This window comes from Sphaerodactylus townsendi, linkage group LG14 (genome assembly GCF_021028975.2).
Source record: "Sphaerodactylus townsendi isolate TG3544 linkage group LG14, MPM_Stown_v2.3, whole genome shotgun sequence".
In the NCBI taxonomy this organism is placed as follows: domain Eukaryota; kingdom Metazoa; phylum Chordata; class Lepidosauria; order Squamata; family Sphaerodactylidae; genus Sphaerodactylus; species Sphaerodactylus townsendi.
Genome location: NC_059438.1, coordinates 27,662,525 through 27,682,848, shown reverse-complemented (window position 1 = coordinate 27,682,848; position 20,324 = coordinate 27,662,525). Strand labels below are relative to the sequence as shown.

Sequence of the window (20,324 nt, the reverse complement as noted above, 5' to 3'; positions counted from 1 at the left end):
AGAGTTCAAAACATTTGCAGTACAATGTAGAATAACTTCCGGCGTCTGATAAAAAGAAAACTTTTTAAATGTTTACAGAGGCTGCCTGCAACTTGTAACCAAATTGCAATTTGAGCAAAGGCTTCTTTACCTGTTGCTGCTTTAAGAATGCCCCTTTTTTGCCAGTGTTCATATTCTAGACTGCTCTGTATACAGCTACCGCGCAGGGTACTGTGTTCAGTTTCCAAGTGATGAGACAAAATGGAGAAGATGCTCATCAGTCATACCCCTGGTAGACAGGCATGAGGGGTCACCCCTCCCTCCCACCCCTTCTTGGCACTAGGAATACCCAGGGACAAGGGGGGCGGGTATTACTTCTTGCATCTTGGGTGTGTGTTTAGAGGGGAAGGTAGTAAAATTCTCCCTGTTTATGGAAGAACCAAAAGAGAAATCATGCCAGCTTGCAAGGGTTGAGAGCAGAATGTTGTATACCTCACAAGGTGTCTATTGTGGGGAGAGGAAGGGAAGGAATTTGTAAGCCATGTTGAGGCTCCTTTTGGTTAAGAAAAGCAGGGTGTAAAAGAGGGTATAAATCCAAACTCCTCCTGCTTCTGCTGTGAGGAACTTGTTTGGGACAGGTCTGTGGTCGGATCTCCTCTACTTCTGGTGCAGGAACTGTCAGGCTTCTGCTCTGTGATGGACAGAAAATGGTTTCTGTCCCCAGACAGGCTTGTGGCGTGGACCACGTTGAGATTGCTTCTGTGTGCGCAGGCCGAGGTTGGGGGTGGGGACAGAAGAAGGCTGGCAAGTTGAAGGGCTGCAGCTGCCAAAATAATTTTGAAAATAATCCCAGACAGCTTTCTTTGAGGACAGCGTCAGGTGTGGATTTTGAACAGAATGCCCCTCTTGTATCCACAGGTGGGTCAGGAGCCTCCAATGAAACAGATGGACAAAACATAATCTTAGTTTTTGTATGTCCTGACTAGAAAAGCAGGGCCTCGTGTTCTTTTGAGGGGGTAGGCTAGTGATGACAAATTCAAGACCGAGTGCCCAAACTGCAACCCAAAACCCACTTATTTATCGCAAAGTGCCAACATGACAATTTAACCTGAATACTGAGGTTTTAGTTTAGAAAAAATGGTTGGCTCAGAGGCTGGCGTTAATCAGGAGTAAGCTTGGTGGTAGTTGGTGGCTTTGCTTTGAAGCAACTGTGCAACTCTTCCAACGGGTGAATCACGACCCTAGGAGGGTGTACTCAGAAGCAAGCCCCATTGCCAGCAACCGAGCTTACTCCCAGGTAAAGGATCACGCTTTAGTTCTTCGCATGAAAATCAGTGGTGTTTAACAGTGCTTAACAGGATTACCTACACTGCTTCCCCAAAACTAGGTCTTAGGTTTAATGCTAATAATTGAGCCCAGCGGCCCAGGCCAGCCTAGATGTGGGGGGGGGGGGCACTCTGTTTGCGCGTGTCCACCGAGAAGGCTCTGAGTGCCACCTCTGGCACCCGTGCCATAGGTTCGCCACCACTGCGCTAGGCTGAACACAGGGTGGAGATCAGGAAAGTTACTACAGGGGGCCACTGAATTGTCACTTCCTGATCCTTCATTGCTCTTCCAGTAAGAGTGAATCAGCATCAGTGAATTTTAGGCAGTTTACCTGCTGAGTGGGAACATGAGCCAAGTTGACACCTGTTACTGTGCAGGTAATCATCACTGCCGTTGGGACCTTGCCCAATATTGCTATCATTTCATACCGGTTTCTTTGCCTAGGGGTCAGTGGGGCAGGTTTATAATTGAGCACCTTGAAGTCAGAGCTCCCTTCTGGAATGCAGTGATACCTGGTGTTAATCGGTAAGATGCAAACTTAGTCCTCGACCAGAACGCTGCAAGGGATTCTGGGTTCAGTCTATGGCAAGATTGACTCAGCACAATAGCAGCCATCCTGAAATGTTTATTTGCAAAAAGATATGCAGAAATTTGTCCTTTCAGGGAGTGACCAGGAGGGGAGGCTTTTCAGTGTTTTGCGGAAATTGTGTGCAGACAATTTAATTCTTGCTTGGGTATTTTTTCCCCACAATGGAGTGTTTCCCTTTGCTTTCATATATACAAAGTTTCTCTGTAATGAACCTTTGTAGGACTGTGGTACACTGGTGAGGCTTTAATTATTCCCTTTGAAATGTAGGGCAGATGTTTTATTCTTTAAAGCTTTGTCGCTGATTTATGATGAGTGCCCTTCACATACAGATCATGGTCAGTATTAAACTTAGTTCCAAAATGTTCCTTTGCAAGAATATTTTTCCTACCTTGGAACAGTTTCCGCCTGCTACAAGGAACCCAGATTCAGAAAGATTTAAGGCACGAACCCGTTGCTTTCAAGTGTTGTTTCTAACAATGGGCATCTTAAGAGAAATATAACTGTTAATGGTGGGGAACTATTTAACAGCAGAAAGCATTGGCTGACTTAGAGTGGTGTGCATCTTGCCTTCTGGCTTTGCAAATTTGCTTCTCGCTCTCTACTTTCTTCAAGGTTCATGTATCCTGCTATCTACTTGGGTGCCAAGAATCTGTTCCATGTACCTCTATCACTGAGAATCTGGCCTGGCTAGTTAAGCACAGATTTCGGCAGTTTCCAGACTAGATTATGGCAGTGCTCCCTGTGTGGGTAGAACTTCAGGTGTTTGACCATGTGGCCACCAAAATGCTTTTTTCGTGCAGGTCTCTTGGATCACATTGCACGAATTCTGAGCCAGCATCATTCTCTCTTGACTGCATTTCTGAGTGTAGTTCAGTGGTCCCACTTTGACCCTTAAAACCTCAGGTGGCTTTGGTTCAGGCTGCTTGCCTGGGCACCGAGGACTTTTAGAAAAGTCCTGCTCCATGTACCTCTACCACTGAGAGTTTGACAGGTGGGCACATGTGACAGGGTCTTTTTCGCGGTGGCATCAAGGCTGTGAAATAGCTGTCTCCAGGAAGCACATCTATCACCACCCCTTTGCGTTTTTACAATGCTTACTTTTTTCCGTTAAACAGACTTTCAATTTGTTTAAATATAAACCTGTGCTAAGTGCAGCTGGTAGGTAGGTAGGTAGGTAGGTAGGTAGGTAGGTAGGTAGGTAGGTAGGTAGGTAGGTAGGTAGGTAGGTAGGTAGGTAGGTAGGTAGGTAGGTAGGTCTTTATATTTTTCATAGAGAAACACTTATATGCTTGATTACAAAGTGTTTTTTTAATTATTATTGTATCTTGTTGAGGTTTTCATTCAGGTTTAAACCATTTGAGAAGTGGAAATCAGGCTAATAATATTTTAATAAAGAAGGAAAAATATCTGACGGGAAGTTAAAGCTTTCTGGAAACTTTTGTGAGGGTTCGGGAATTATCCCAGAGGGCTGCCTTTTGATCCCTAGAGGGTCTACTGCCTCTCCAAATAAAATCTTTTGATTCCAGAAAATATTTATCCTGCCATTTGCATGTACAGTTGTTTTGAATGTTGCTTTTGTATTCTGCTAATTTCACTGTTTTACTTATATAAAACTTGTCATGGGGCAGCAGTTTACATCAGTTGCATTTATACTGTCTCGTTTAATGAAATCTCATCTATGTGGTTCCTAAAGGTGACCATCTTAGACATCTGTTCCCAATAACTGTGGGGTTCAGCAAAGGAAATGACTTTATTTGAGGGCTCAGCATTGTAGAGTTTTGATCCTTCATTGCATTTATGTAGAGAAGTTTCTCTGTGGAACAAAATGTCTTAGAAGCAGTAACAGTTTCTTTGGCCAAGTCCATGTACTGGCCAGGAGTGACTGATCTTTGTATTTACCTTCTGGAGAGGCTGATGCCACACACAGTCAGGGTCTCTCTTATTTCCTAATTTTGCTTCACTTTTTATGGTTCTGCCCCTTTTGTAGTTCTTGTTTGTGTTCATTGTTTAAATTGTTCAGAATGGTCCCCATCACTCGAATCTTGGCTTGACTTTGCTGCATGTTAGCTTTTAAGGTGCTGCAAGATTTTGGGTGGCTTTTCTGGGGCCAACTGGCATGGTTGTCTTCTTTTAGCATGGGCCAAACAATGGCCTGACTTGGGGGAAGAGTGGAAGGTATTTGCTGCTGCACAGGTAAGTGATGTCACACCTTTGCAGATTAAATCTGTTAAATAGGTGATCAACAATAACGTTGATCTGAGTGTACTGTTGAAGGAAATACTTGCCTCACACATGTGGTGTGTTGAAGCCCCACAGTAGAAGACCTGTTCAGACATGTCTTTTTCTCCAGAAAATTCTACCAAAAAATTCTGGTTGCATCTTCATGTGTGTCACTTTCTGAATGGGAACTGTTACTTTCCTTTCCATGTGGGGGGCTTTCTGGCCTTCCAGAATAAACCTTTGGGTCGTTGTCATTGATGTGTAGGTATTCCATTATAAGGTGCCTGCCGCTTGAAATCAGCAAGTGTTTTAAAACATTCCAGTGGGTACACTTGTGTGTTCCACACTAACTGAGGTGTTGCTGAGCTGTATTTCTTTGTCCATTCTAGAGGTGACACAGACACAAATGATATTTGCTAGGCCTGAACCATCAGAAGAATGCAAGGCAGGGTGGGTCAGAAGTGCTCTTAGCCCCAGCCACAAGCTGGAATTTCAGACATTGAAATGAGTTCAGTAACATCTTCTATGAGAGGCGTGTAAGAAGCTATAAGCATGGGGTTTATTCAGCCACCTTCCCCCAAAAGGAAAATTTGGAAAGTGGCTGTGGAATTCATGCCTGAAATGGCTTTTTGTGTGTAGGGAATGTTTTGAGCTGGAGTTTGGGCCCTCTTCCTGGTTGGGAAAGCCAGATGAGTGCTCCTGTAAGTCGACAGGGAGATGGTGGGAAGCCTAGTAGCCCTGCCCAGAGTCTTCGGAATAATATGGAAACGGTGCATACAAGGGTGAATACAATTGTTGCATTGCAGTGAGAGCATCACTGGTCCCTCAGCCATAGTTTCTCACTTTTGGCTGGCAGAAGTGAGTTATCTAAACAACAAGTTCACCTTTAGCTTTGCGCTTCTCCATGGCTTTTCTGTGTTTTAACAAGTAAGCAGTAGTTGTGTAGGAGGTTAAGAGCTTGTGTATCTAATCTGGAGGAACCGGGTTTGATTCCCAGCTCTGCTGCCTGAGCTGTGGAGGCTTATCTGGGGAATTCAGATTAGCCTGTGCACTCCCACACACGCCAGCTGGGTGACCTTGGGCTAGTCACAGCTTCTTGAAGCTCTCTCAGCCCCACCTACCTCACAGGGTGTTTGTTGTGAGGGGGGAAGGGCAAGGAGATTGTAAGCCCCTTTGAGTCTCTTGCAGGAGAGAAAGAGGAGATATAAATCCAGACTCCTCCTCCTCCTTCTTCTCCTCCTCCTCCTCCTCCTTCTCCTTCTCCTTCTCCTTCTCCTTCTCCTTCTCCTCCTTCTCCTCCTCCTCCTCCTCCTCCTCCTCCTCCTCCTCCTCCTCCTTCTTCTTCTTCTTCTTCTTCTTCTTCTTCTTCTTCTTCTTCTTCTAATGCTTGAAAAGTTCCCATGCACATTTATTCATGTATGCGGTCCTCAATCACATGCAGTTTTAATGTAGATTGAAAGAAAACTGGCTCAGTGACGTAATGGGTGCTGGCCAGTCAGCACTTTCCATAGCAGCTTTTGCTGGAGCAGATGTTTTGAGAGCTTGACGGTGAAAAGGAAAAGTATGTTTGAGTGAAAGGAAATAAGGGCATGTCTCTGTGTATTTCAGTGCTTAAAAAAATTATTTGGCTCCAAATAACTGTAGAAATGCATGTAATCTGCACTCATGTGCATCTTTGTCCTTGTGTGCTATTTTTTTTTTTTGTGTTGCATTGTAACCCTGCACAGATGCTGCTGTGAGAGTAGGGCATCAGCGTTATTCCAAGACGTAGCGGTTATTTATAGCTTGCTCAAGAGGGAAATCCAGCCTCTATGCCTATTGAACCCTCATATGGATGTTATAAATATACATGGAGGGATATATTTAGGCATCTTGCCTCATGGAAATGGAAACTCTCTTCCGTGCCTGCGAACCTTTAGATTCTTGCAGTTTGTCAGCCAGAGGACCCTGGTCTGCTACCCTCCTCTGCCTCTTTCCAATCACTCATCTGGCTTGAGCTTCATGGTCGCTTTCTCAGAAAGGATGAACTTAAGCCAAGGAAATAAAACTGCTAATGTACAGGAAATAGAGACACCTGCAAATTAGCCATCAGTGCTGTTCAGATTTCTGACTGAAGCTTCCAGATCCTTAGTGTTCTTGGAAAGCATAAAGGAATAAACCAAACTTTTGGGGGGAGGGCCATAAATCTTCTTGTGATCTTGGAACATTTGAAGGATTCTTACCTCTGCCTGTGTAACTGCCGAAAGGGGGAGGGAAATGATTCCTGCCCACTAGATGCAGATATTTTGGAGACAGATTTTCCGGCAAGCTGGAATGTCTGAAGGAATTCCCTTTTGCTCCTGTGTGCAAGTTGGGAAGGGAAGTAGAGTAGGACAACAGTAGCTTTTGCCTGCCAGATCAGAGTGTAGTGATATGGCAGGGATCCCTGGCCATATCCCTGCCTGCTTTTCTGTCTTCTCAAGTAGCAGTAGATGGAGCAGGGAGGAGCTAGGGACACTCAGCTGTTTTGTCTTCACCTTCCTTGGAACATAGACTCTGTCTTGAGAAGCTGGGGTCCTCTGGCTTCCTAAGGCCCCTTCCGCACATGCAAAATAATGCGTTTTCAAACCACTTTCACAACTGTTTGCAAGTGGATTTTGCTATTCTGCACAGCTTCAAAGAGCACTGAAAGCAGTTTGAAAGTGCATTATTCTGCATGTGCGGAATGAGCCTAAGAAAGGGCAATCTTCTTTGAAATCTTCTTTGAATTATTAATTCCTAAACACACATTACTTGTGACTTGTGAACAGGTACTGACTTCTGGTAAGTATGATCTACAGGTAACAAAGAAGTTCTTTTACCAGTTTGGGGCGGGGGACATCTTTATGGGCTCCAAACTTTTGCTGGCTTATTTTGCAGCATAAGAACGTCAGGAGCCTTGCTGAATCAGACCAATGGTCCATCTGGTCCAGTTTCCTGTCTCATAAAGTGGCCAGACATTCTCCCTACCTCACTTAGGGAAGGGATTTTTGCTTGCAGTGTAGGCCAGGTATACATGATTGCAGCTGGCCAGGGCTGGCAGCGGTGCAATCAGAGCACAGCCTGCCAGAACATGTCTCCTAGCTGTGCTCCTGTATTCATTATCTCAGTAATATGATGCAGACTTTTTGACCACTTGCTGGCTTCTTAACTGCAAATGAGGGCTCTGGGAATTACATCATGGGCAGATACGTAACACATGATGAGCAGTATATTTCAAGCATCTAGAAAACAGCACACGAACCAGCAAGTCTTTGACTCTTACTGCTGTAGACAGGGTTAGTTCCTGAGCTAACCTATTGCACTTTCAGAACCAAATATCCCCTGAAGCTCACGTTGGTAGATCAAAATGCCGAGCGTTCTTGGTTGACAAGGCTGTTAAGCCACACCAAACAAGTAAACAAGTGTAAGTGAGTGTAAACAAAGTACAAGACTGTTTTGGCAGAAACTAATTACATCATCTTAATAATTTATTTGAATGTGTTAACACCAATTTGCATGTTGGTAAATAACCAAAGTCCTCCTCCATTCTGTACATTCTTGTCAGTGATCAATTACATTTGTTAAGAATGCGTTGAGGTATTCTACAATGGATAAGCAAGACTTTTTCTGAAAACAACTTTGAAACAGGGGAAGAACTGGCAGCCCATCATTTATCTGTTTACCCTGAAGAAAGAGTATAGATTTAATTGTCAAGAATTTATCTTTGAAAAGGATTACAGAACAGAGAAGGACTTCTTGCCAAGAGTTTATCTGTGAAATGGATGTTCATCTCGAAGGATTATAGAATGGAGGACTTTTGACATCTGTGAAACCTGCAATACATATAGCTTTGGTTATTTACCAACTTGCAGATTGGTAACTTGTTCAAATAAATTATTAAGTTGTTGTAATTAATTTTTGCCCTACAGCCACATACTTTCTTCAAACATTCTTGGTTAGCAGATTACTGTTAGAGATTCAGAGACCCAGAGAAAAGGATTTTCCCCCAAGAAGTTTTGGCTTTCTTTCTGTTAAAATAGCAGGGAATTTGGGGGAAAGGGTTAAAAATCTCATGCTTTTTTTCTCATTTGAGATGGGACCATGAAATGCTTTTGAAAACAACATTTTACTCAATGTATATCATTCAACTTTTTCAGTGAAGAATTGGGAAATGAGAGGGGGTGTTAGAAACAGCCCTTTTGAACTTTTCTGAGATGAGCAAAATGTTTATAGTGATTAAAAGCTGTGGACTCTAATCTGGAGAGCTAGGATTGATTCCCCACTCCTCCACATGAGCGGCAGCGTCTAATCTGGTGAACTGGATTTGTTTCCCCGCTCCTCTACACAAAGTTCTCTCAACTCTCTCAGCCCCACCTTCCTCACAAGGTATCTGTTGTGGGGAGAGAAAGGGAAGGAGTTTGTATGCCACTTTGGGACTCCTTGCAGTAGAGAAAAGTGGGGTATAAATCTGAACAGTTCTTCTTTTTATGATAAGCTTTTATCCATTCAAAATGTATAGTATGAAACAGACTGAGGACTTTCCCCCAATTTGCCCGTTGGAAAAACTGGAAAATTTCAAGGCGTTTCAGCCAAGTTGCTGGGGAATAAAATCTGTGTCAGACTGTTCAGTTGCCCTTCGGGGTGTGTGTGTGTTGGGGGGGGGGGGATATTTCACACTTTCCAGTGAGCCTTGTCTTCAGACATGGCAGCTTTCCTGCTCAGTTTGAGATGGTAGTGGTGGCAATGAAAGGCACCTTGTTGGCTGCTTAATGCCAGCGTGGGCAGAGAGAAACCAATACCTCTGTGTCCAAGGCAGCCTTTTCTTTAAAAGGCCTAGCTCCTGCTCCGTGGGCAAGACTAGCCACTTGCAGAGGAGAGTGGAAACCTTTGGAAACCTGCCAGTACTAAAAGAGGCACATAGTAACAGGCAGAATCCACGAGTCTTTGGGGGTTGGGGACAGCATGGAAAAATCCCCACTCCACAGTTGCAGAAGGACCAGATCAGCTCTTCTGCACAGAACCAGTTCAGCACAAGAGGTTGGATCCTGGCAAACTTTTCTGTGTTGACAGAAGGGGCGATTTAACTTCCACTAGTTTTGCTTTCCTCTGCAGGTGCTCAGTTTGCCCATCACACCACACTTCAGGGTCTCCTGTACTCCAGGAGCAGCATTTGGGGAGATCAGTGGGCTGCAGTGGGAGAAGGGAAGACAGGAAAGTTCCGTTCTGCTTACAAAAGTGATTTCTGTCAGTGGAAAATTTTGTCTGGATGTAGCTTGTGGGAGAGAAGATGACCCAAGCTGGTGTTCTTCTGCTTCACATTCCTCTGTGAGAGCTGAAATGTAGTCTCCAATTGGTCCAACTTGAGTGCACCAAATTTGTCCCCTGCTGGAGCTGTGCAATCATTTCTGTTTGGTTTTTCTTTCCTTTTTTTCAACATCTGCCAGTTGCTCATTTCTTCTGGGCATCAAGTCCTTTACTGGAACAATATTGTGCCATTCCAAAGTTGACAAATGCCAGTACTACAGTATTGTCTGCTTGGCCTGCTGCATTTGTAAACTGTCTCAGATTTTTGTGGAGGAAGAGTTCCTCCTCAAACAGGTTTCTATGCTTTAAAGTGAATTTCAATAATTAGCAGTGTCCTTGGAAGAAGTAAGTTTGGGGAAGTTTCCTTCTCGGGAGGCTCTTATCTAGCTAAGACACAATCCAGTGAAGTGTTCTCCAGTGTGCACTTGGCGAACAATCACAGGGAAATCTTCTAGTGTTATTTCTCATTCTAGAATGAAGCAATCATGAAATACCTGCTCGCGAGTTAAGCTGAACGCACCATACAACCTGCATGTTCATGCTTGAAAGAGAAACCAAAAGGGTGTTAACTTCACAAATGAAAGTGGGGCCGGTACCTGGATAAATGTGGGGTTTAAATCACACATTCAGCTGGATATGGATTGAATGTAACATGAAAATTACTTAACACACATGCAAAGAAAAATCAAGTGCACATTGTATGCAGATCATAAATGCACTCACTGTAACTTGTGAATGTGGCTTAAAATGCAGTTGCAGCACAGAGGTTTATATAAGCCCTGTTTTTAAAAGGAGGGGGGAGTCTCCCAGAGTGTGATTATGATACATGGTAGAGCTACAGTCTTCAAACTTGCCAGACTGGGGACCCACTGAGATGCAAGCATGACAGGAAGTCTTGTGTCAAAAGAGTCCTGTGACAGGAAGAGGAGAGTCACCAATGACAAGGCCACCCAACCTGGAGTTGGGGAACCAGCCAAGGATTGGAGCTGTTGAAGAATCATCTCCACCGCCCAGGAATTTCCCATTGCTGCCCCACCACTTGTCTTAGCATGCAAGCAGAGAGAGGCTAAAATCCTTGTCACCATTGATCTCTAAGTAGCAGAAGCTTCCAGCCGGTAGGGTGGAAAGTGAGACTGGGGACCAGGTAGTGGAGAGCCTTTGTGACCTTCAGTCTATGGACTGAAGACCACTTTGATCATCCTCCTGACCTTTTGGTCTGAAGAATGTTCTTGGTTCCAATTGTTTGAGGTTAAGCTGAAATCAAGTGTAGTGACGAGTTCTAGTGCCAGATCAGGTGGGTTCAAACCCTGCGGTGCGGTGTAGCACCTCAGGTACTCAGCCTAACAAGTGGCTTGTAATAAGGATAAATTGGAGACAGGAAAGGAAACACCAACTCCAGCACTCCTTGTAAGAAGGACATAATAAAAATCTAAAGCATGACCTTTGAACCAAACTGCCCTCAATTTACAGAGCACACTTTTGGACATTGGCTTGCCTTGGTTCAGAAATACCTCAGGCAAGTTCAGTTTGAGCCAGATTTTTTTAAAAAAATACCTGGAAGGCTGTATGGTTCTTCTTTCATTGGAAATAACCAGCAGTGTGCTGTGGGTATCACACAGAGGTAACCTTTTTTCTGTTTTGTTTTAGTTTGGAGGGTGGCAGGACTGTGAAATTGGGCCTGGCCAGTAGCACATGGCTAAGTAATCCTGGCAGCATGTCACCTACAGAGACTCTGGGCAGGGGAGAAGGACCCCAATGTCAGACTGAGAAAATCCCCTTCTTTTTCAAAACACCAAGTTTGAAATTTCTTGAAATAAAGTGAAGCAAAAAAGAGGAGATGATAGGACTGAGAAGCTGCAGGGTATGTTGGGCAATGCCAGAGAGGGTGTTTATTTATTTAGTTCTCCTCACTGGCATCCAAAGCTGTTTAGATTGTTATCATCTCTTCCATTTTCACAACAACCCTATGTGGTTAGACTAATAGTATCAAGGTCACCCAGAAAACCTCCATGGCTGAATGAGGATTCAAACCTGGGGCTCCCAGATACTTGTCCAACATTTTAACCACTATGCCACATATATTTCACTTGGCTTCTTGTACATACATTACTATAATCCCATGGGTAGGAAACAAATATGAGCCATTTTGGTTTTCATTGCAGGAGGCAGGAATGCGTTTGTACTCTGCCCAGGTTACTGCAGAATTCTGGGAGTGGTTTTCAAAATTTGTGCCTGGCTTACCAGGAATTCCTCTGCGTAAAAATATGTCATGGTACACCAGTTGGTTAAAATTCAATTTGCCCCTATTACTGATTTAACCTCAACATGTGCTGTGAGCCAGAATGGTATAGGGGGCTAAGAGCAACACATTCTAATCTGGAGAACTGGGCTCAATTCCCTGCTGTTCAACATGAAGTCTGCTGGGCATCCTTGGGACAGTCACAGTTCTCTCAGAACTCTCTCAGCCCATGTGGAGGCAGGCAACAGCAACCATCCCCAAATGTCTCTTGCCTTGAAAATCCTATGGGATTGCCACAAGTCAGCTGTGACTTCCCAACACATATGTTGTGGTAGGAGAGTATTGTCCTCTGCAATATTCTTGACCTGGGTCAATGGATTCCACTACAGGCCTAGCTGCCACCCCACACAAATGGAGTGAACAACTCAGAGTTCTTGACAATGTGCTAGGATTTCACCAAAGGTGCTATAATGTGGAAAAATACCTTGAAGGTAAAAACTCAGAAATAGTAGAAGCATGAGCATGGATGCCTTGAGCTGGATGATCCATGCTAGTCAGATCTCAGAAGCTTAAGGGAGGTTGGCTCTGTTTAGTTGGGAGACCACCAAGGAAGCCCAGGGTTGCTACACAGGGGCAGACAATGGCAAACCACCTCTGAATATCTCTTGCCTTCAAAACCCTTTGAGGTTGCCATAAATTGGCTATGACTTGATTGCACTTTCTACCACCACCACGTATGGGGTAATTTTTACTTCACCGGTTCCCTGTAGTAAATATTTCTCGTTACTGCATCATTTCCCCTCCCTGTTTTCCAGCAAATATTTCTCAGAAGCCGGGCTTGAGAGCCAAATGGAGAACCACTTCTTATTTGGCACAGCTTGGCAGTCATTGACTTGCGAGTCCTGTGTTTTGTATGAAACGTGTTCAGTTTCCGTACTGTAGGAGTGTAGCTTCTTCAGCAAAGCTGTCCCTATCCTGGCTGATGAGTGTTCTCTTGGGTTCGTAGCAGGTTTGGCTTAATAATTGTCCTGCTCTAGAAGAGCAGAGTGCAAGACTACACTGGTTCAACCCTTGACTTGCTTCTCCAGTGCATGACTGCCCTCTCTGACTTTTTTGAGAGGGGAGCAAATTTGCTGAACAGGCAGTAATCTAGTATCCTTTTTCCGATACTCACAGTAATCCAGCATCCTCCTTTGAAATGAAGATGAAAATTGTGTGATCAGCAATCTTGGCCTGGGAACTGGCTGGCAAAATGGTACTCTTGTTAGTGGTAAACTACTATGACATTGATTACATCATCCAGTTCTCTATCCTGTCTCTATTCTGCATTGGTTAGACCTCACCAGGAATATTGTGCACAGTTCTGGGCACCGCAATTCAAGAAGGATATTGACAAGCGGGAACGGGTCCAGAGGAGGGCAACCAAAATGGTAAAAGGTCTGGAATCCATGCCCTACGAGGAGAGACTTAGGGAGCTGGGGATGTTTAGTTTGGTGAAGAGAAAGTTAAGAGGTGACATAATAGCCTTGTTTAGATATGTGAAGGGATGTCATGTTGGTGAGGGAGCAAGCTTGTTTTCTGCTGCTCCAGAGACTAGGACCAGGAGAAGTGGGTTCAAGGTGAAGGAAAAGAGATTCCACCTCTAAACACCAGGAAAAACTTCCTGACAGAAAGGGCTGTTTGACAGTGAAATGCACTACCTCGTAGTGTGGTGGAGTCTCCTTCTTTGGAGGTTTGTAAACAGAGGCTGGGTGGCCAACTGTCAGGAGTGCTATGATTATGTGTTCCTTCATTGTAGGGGGTTGGACTTGATGGCCCTTGGGGTCTCGTCCAACTCTGTGATTCTATGATGTTTTGCAGTTAAGATCTTTGCAATTGCCAAACTGTTCTTCAGTGGTTCCACTTGCATGTGGCATGGAAATCCAAGCATTCTCTGCTTTACTGCATCTGGACACGGTGGTTCTTATGACTGAATAGCAGATGCTGAAGAGGAGGACTGCTTGCTTGTCGTGCCTGTTGCATTTTCAGATGCATCTAACTGGCTTCTGCTGGACTAGATGAACCTAATCCTTCAGTACCACTCTTGGAATTCTGATGACTAGCTCATCGGGATATCTGCTATTGGACTCCACAGTGATCCATCTTCTCACTCTTTAGGTTAATTGGTATATGATGTCATCAGGCAGAAATGTATGGCCAAAAGGTTTAGTATGGAATGATAACCTCCATCCCTTGTTTGCATTTTTTTTCACTCCCCAGAGTTTGTGCTTATGCAGTGTCCATCTTCAGTTGGCAGCTGGATGTCAGTAAACTGAAGTTAAATCAGAGCCCCACTAGCTGGCACATCCACCTGGCAACCAAGGTCTAAGAAAGCTCATAGCTGGTAGAAGACAGATTCTCCTTCTTGATTATTGAACCCTTTGCTGTTGGACCATGCAGCTATTCCTAGCAGAAGAGCTGGCAGCTTTTGCATAGCAGTTCCTGGCTCTAATAGCTATTTGGAGAAAGAGATGTCAAGGCTGCAAAAATAGTGCTTTTGATTTTCAACTTCCTCCCTTCAGTTTATTGGCAAAAACAAAGTTACTAATTGCTAAAGTAGCAAAGGATTCAGATATTGACATCTCTGTCTCTTTCTGCAACACTGGGTTTATTTTCTGTTTACATCTCAGTTCAGAATGATGCTTCTTTGTTATTAAACTAGTAAAAATAAGTGTGTTCTTGCTAAACATTGCACATATTTGCCTTTTTCCCACCGAATGTCAGTGTTTACTGATGGAAGGGGCAAGCGGGGGGGGGGGGGGGGCATTTGATCCCGGGCTGCTGTAGAAGCTAGTCTGAAATTCTTCACTTTCTCTGCTTCTCTTTATCCCTCTGAAGCTTTTACAGAGCTAGGGCTGGAGATGGCCTTGTGCCATTTGAGAGGGATTTTAAGGTCCACATTTTAAAAATTAGGCTTTTATTGGTCTAAGGCACACAGCCATTATTGACTTCCACCACATTGTGTCATACAGCTGGGAGGGCCCATCTTATTTGCTATCTGAGATCTTGCAGGGGCAGCATGAATGAAATCCCTTCTTTGGGATCCAGAAACCACTGGAGGCAAAGCTACCTCAAGGTTTTCTGCTGCCAGAGTTGGTGACCCTCACAATTAGAATAGTGTGCTTCCTGCCTCAGGCGGCCTTAAGTGACTGGTGCCAAGTGAGAAAGGTGGGGCAAAAGGCCCTTTGTTGGCCCTATAGAAGAAGAAAAGTATGGATTTGTACCCCACCTTTCTCTCCTGTAAGGAGACTCAAGGTGGCTTCCAAGTTCTTTTCCCTTCCTCTCCCCACAACAGACACCTTCTTGTGAGGTGGGTGGGGCTGAAAGAGTTCCAAAGAACTAGCCCAAAGGCACCCAGCAGGAATGTAGGAGTGGGGAAACACATCTGGTTCACCAAATAGGAGTCCGCTGCTCATATGGAGGAGTGGGGGAATCAAACCTGGTTTTTTCTTTAGATTAGAGTCCACTACTCTTAACCACTACACCACTCTGGCTCTTCGGGTGTGTTAAATGCCATTCAGCCACTTTTCAGTCACAACAACCCTATGAATTAATGACCTCCAAAATATCCTATTATTAACAGCCTTGCTCAGGTCCTGCAAGCTGAGGGTTGTGACTTCCTTTATAGCAGGGGTGTTCAACTCTGGTGCTTCAGATGTTCATGGGTTTCAATTCCCAGTTGGCCAAGCTAGCAGGGGCTGGTGGGAATTGTAGTCCATGAACACCTGAAGCGCCAGAGTTGGACATCCCTGCTTTATAGAGTCAAACCATCTCATGTTGTGCTGACCTTGGGGCCTTAGCATATCCTCACCTTCTGGTGCTGGCGTTGACCACATCAGCTATGCTGTGTGACACAAGAAGAGTTCAGTGGGATTTTACTTGCAGTTTTTCAGAACAGCTCAGCGTTCTGTGCACCCTAAAAGTGTTTTCTGTCTACCAAAATGCATCTGGAAAACCTGACTTCAAGATGTGCATCTGTCTGGCTTCCCAATACCACATGTTGTTCCGATTATGCACTGCAAAGCTTTTTTAAAAAAATTTCCTCCCTGGTTGAGATTCCAGTTCTTGGTAGTTTTAAAGAGTTCAAAATAATTTGCAAAATAGTTGTTGGGAGGGATTAGTGCTGAAGAAAGCAGGAATATTCTGCCAGTAGGGTGGACACTATTGTTTGGAATGCTATGGCACTAGATATAAATTAGGTATATATTAGCAACACTGTGCCCTGAGGTACAGAGTGGTAAATTGTGGTACTGCAGTCAAAGCTCTGCTCACACCCCTGAGTTCGATCCTGACAGAAGTCGGTTTCAGATAGCTGCTCTCCTTCCAAGGGCAGTAAAATGAGTATCCAGTTTGCTGGGGTGAAGTGTAGATGATTGGGGAAGGCTACGGCAAACCACCCCATAAACATGGTCTGCCTAACAAACACTGTGAGTAATGACCGAAAACTCCTTTACCTTTTATGTTAGAAACAGTGAAAAATTATGTGTCATAGCTTTGAAACAATAGGTATCATTGGAGGGCTTTCAATTGCCTCCCCCCCCCCTTTATAGCCCCTTCCCCGAAGAGGCCATGCTCAGATGCCCAGCCCAGCTACTGAAGACCCTCTCAGCACCATTCTCCTTTCTTGGGGCCAGTTCACATGTTACAAAGCCTATATGTCTTCCATGCATCCAGTTGACAGATGTGTTCTATGCCCTTGGGTGGAGGGGTTGGTTTGGATCCAATGTGGATAGTGGAGGCTGGAGCTTTCTCTCCCAAGCTATTTTCCTCAGCATGAAATGATCCCAGGAAATTTTCACATGGTACATTTCCCCCCAGAGGGCACCTAGCAGCTTTCTGGGACCCTTTCAGCTTTGGAAAATGGCACAAGCAGATTCGATCCCTCCCAAACTGAAACTAGTCGATCCAAAGAAAGCTCCTGCCTGTCTTGCAGTCTCATTGGAGAAGATCAGCATGCTGAGTTAGCAGTATGCAAAGCAGGAGGTATTTGGGAAAACGTACTATTCTTATAATTTTAATGTTCTTTGTGGATAGCTCTCTTCTGCCAATGTGGGAAGGGGAATCGAGCCACTAATACCAGCTAGTACTCTGGCACCAGCCCTTCCCCCCCCCTCTGGTCAGTTGGCCGTAGGCCTGTCTGGGCTACCATCCTCCCAGGTGTGAAGTGGTTCCTGTCTTTTGTGTTCTTCTCTTTGTTACTATGCTGCAGCTGCGGCACCTTGGGCCCAGTGGGGGGTCGAGGGCATCAGGGATGAAAGATCTATCCCGCTCATTGTCCCACAGAATCGTCTATGCCTGGTTATGCTTTGGTTGCTGAATAAAGTCTACAGTTTGAAAACTACAGTTTCTTTATTTTGGGACTGAGGTCTTACACTTTGGGGACATTGTGTTGACATTTGAGCTCTTGTTTTAGCTTTTGGAGAATTACTGAAAATCTCTGTAAAAAAACTTAGCTTTGATGTGGTCACATGGATAACCAATATGTGCACATCAAAAACCAATGGTTGAAAATAGAAGGCAAAAGAGTTTGTTTTATTTAGTTGCTCTCACATATACCCAGCTTTCTAGGAATTAAAGGCAGTACTACTTCACCCAACTTGCTTACTGTTTGTGCACGTGCACACACAAACACTGATTTATATATATGTGTGTGTGTATGCATGTGTGTGTTTGTGTATATATAAAACTTAGCTCTCCCTTACTCTATTTTAACCTCCTAACCACAACCCTGTGTGGTAGGTTAGAGAGTATGTGACTGGCTCTAGGTCACCTAGCAAGCTTACATGACAAAGAGAGGATTTGAATGTGGGTCTTCCAGATCTTAGTCCAGCGTTCTCACCAATGTTCTGATGCGCCCAGAGATGTTCAGGCTGTGACTCCTCTGTTCTCAGCTTTTGAGTCTATTAATGCAAACACTCTAACCACTACACATAATGTTGCCAGCTCCGGGTTTGCAAACTCCTGGAGGTTTGAGAGTAGAGCCCAGCGGAACTTGTGTGGGGTATTATGCCATAGAGTCCATACTCCAAAGCACCTGTTTCCTCCAAGGGAACTGATCTCTGTACTCTGGTGATCCCCAGGCACAACCTGGAGGCTGGCATACCTAACTGTACTGTCTCGTCATTGGAATGGGGCTTGTGCACCTTTTATTAGCTGCTCTGAATGACATAGTTACCATGAGCTGGTGATAAAGGAAATTTCCCTTCCAATATCATGACAAATAGTAAGCATAGACAGTACCACCCTGCTACATGCTTTTGGGGAAATAATGGAGGACATAAAACAGGTGTTGACTACCCACAGTAATAATCAGAAGAAGAACAGCATTACAGCAAGTAATTCTTGGTTTGACACAGATTGTAGGAACCTAAAAAATGAGTTAACGTCTATGGTGAGAACCTATAAGGTTAACCCCTCTGACAAGCTCCTCATAGAAATGTGGAAGGCCAAGAACAAATATAAATCCACAATACAAATCAAAAAGAAACAAGCTATATTAGATGCTTGGGAACAGCTTAATTTAGCTGTGAGCTCTAGTAAGAATGTGCGTTGACCATTGGACTAGAAAGCTCCTGTTCTTTTGCAGCGCAAAGGATCAAGGCTATTGGACTGTGTGTAAGACAGGTGACTTTTAACCTTAGTTTAGTTGCTGAGGGATCACTCCTTCTTTCCCCCTCCAGTTAACATTCCCATAGTCTACCTTTAACAACAAGTAACACATTAGCTGTAGTTACAGATGCAGTCCTCAGTTTAATGAGGCCAAAAAGTAGGTACTCGTGTTGGTCTGTATCCGAATCCAAAACCAAAAAGCCTTCTGATGTCTTTTATTAAGACCGACCAAAATAACAGAGATTATTGTGCACATTTTCAAATCCTCTGGAATTTGTCACCAGATTAGAGATGTTAAAAAATGAGAAGAAAGAGCACAAGGGAGATAAAACATCTTTTAGAGCACCTTGTCTACATCCTGTGTAGGATTCTTTGCTGAGTTTATTGGGCAAATGAAGTGTCAGTTTGCACACACACCCCTTTTTGTTTATTTTAACAACCCACCTGATGAAAGCTTCTGGAGAACTTGGGCAAAGTGGTGTGTGACTTTGCTCTGAAGAAAGGACTTTTGTTTTATTGGATTTGGCTTAATTAACCAACTGGCCCGGGTTTGGGTTTCCTTTTAAAGTTCAGCATCCGTGAGGAGCCACTGAAAAATGCCCAGTTTCGCTCTCTAGGAGAGGTCAGGAGCGCAAACCAAAAAAAGGGATGCTCCAGGGTCCATGCTGCAGAAGTCCTTGGCATTAAGCTTTCTTGAGAAGGGAGCAAAACGGTGAAACCAGTTGGGGATTTCATATTAATAGAAGACAGGTTTTGTTTGTTTTAATGTTTGTTCTCAAGTGCTCGTACCATGAATGCAGAGCAGTTAACATATTTGCTCATGCCTCTCTTCTCCCCCCCCCCCTTTCCTTTTCTGTTTCAGAGTTCCTATCCCATCTGGGAAGATTTCAACTCCAAGGCAACGAAACTCCACTCCCAATTGCGGTGAGTTCCTCTTTGGAAGCCTGCACAGGCACTCACAAGCTGCTTCTTGCCCCCGGAGGCCTCCAGGCTGTTTGTCTTCCGTGCTGCCATCTTTTGTTTTAAATCAAGCCTCTGTGTCTTGTGGCTGTACAGAAACCAAGAAGGTGGTTGTGCTGGGCTTAGAGAGAAAATAAGCGCTTCCTGTCCCACAAGTGCAGGATTATGCTCAGAATGTGGTGTCTTGTACAGAACGGAGGGTATTGACTTTCTGCTGTGCCCTACTCTGCCCAAAGCTCTTCTGACTGTTGGGTGGGGCCATTCTGTGCCATGCAGGAGTGCTTTGGCCAACTTATGGGCTCCTGTTTTCAGTTCATTTTATGTCTAGTCCAGCATGAAGAGGAGTTGTGTAATTCTTAATTCCTTGGTTTCTAAAAGAGAAACAGGAGACAAAAATTCTGTTGCTGCCAGGGAACGTGAGAGAGAGTCGGAACACATGTAGGCAGATTTAATCCATCACAATTTCTACCGAAATATTTTGAGACTTTTTTCCTATTCTAAGTTCATCTCCTGTTCATCTCTCTATATAAGAAACAGGTGTATGGATATGGGTACATAAGAAGCTATTACTCCTGGCCCCTCATAGAGGTGATAGTGTCTTTCTTAATCTCAAACACACACACCCTCCTTTTCTCTCAGCCAAACCTCTTCTCCTTCAGAATGGAGCCTTTCCTGCCTCCATTTTGTGGGTGCCAACTCCATGTTGAATGACTACCTGCTTTAAGTTCAGCACAGCTGACTATTGATAGGAAGCTGGCTGATAAACAATTATTCCAGTTCTTTCTTGAAAGCTCATTACTGAGAAATGGTAAGCTTTTTAGCTGCTGATGCCTACACATCAGAGGATTGATGACGAGAAGCAAGTTCGGTTTGCTCTGAGATTGTTCCCCTTTTCTGCTGGCCAATTTCATAGAAATCCTGTTGTTAACTGCTAATTTGAAGGTTTTGAATACATTCCCACCCTTCACTCTAGCGAGTTCTTGACCTTGGTTATGATGTTTTACAGACATGTATCAGAGTACCTTTTCCTGAAAGGAGAGGGAGGGAAGGGGTGGGATT

At 44.2% G+C, this 20,324-nt stretch overlaps 1 protein-coding gene across 1 annotated transcript in view; it reads left to right on the top strand.

Moving 5' to 3' along the window:
- MTSS2 (MTSS I-BAR domain containing 2) overlaps positions 1 to 20,324 on the top strand; it is a 77,669-nt gene that overhangs the window by 7,213 nt on the left and 50,132 nt on the right. Inside the window, exon 2 of the mRNA XM_048515340.1 lies at positions 19,168 to 19,229. Coding sequence (XP_048371297.1) covers positions 19,168 to 19,229 — 62 coding nt within the window. The remainder of the gene's footprint in view (positions 1 to 19,167; positions 19,230 to 20,324) is intronic.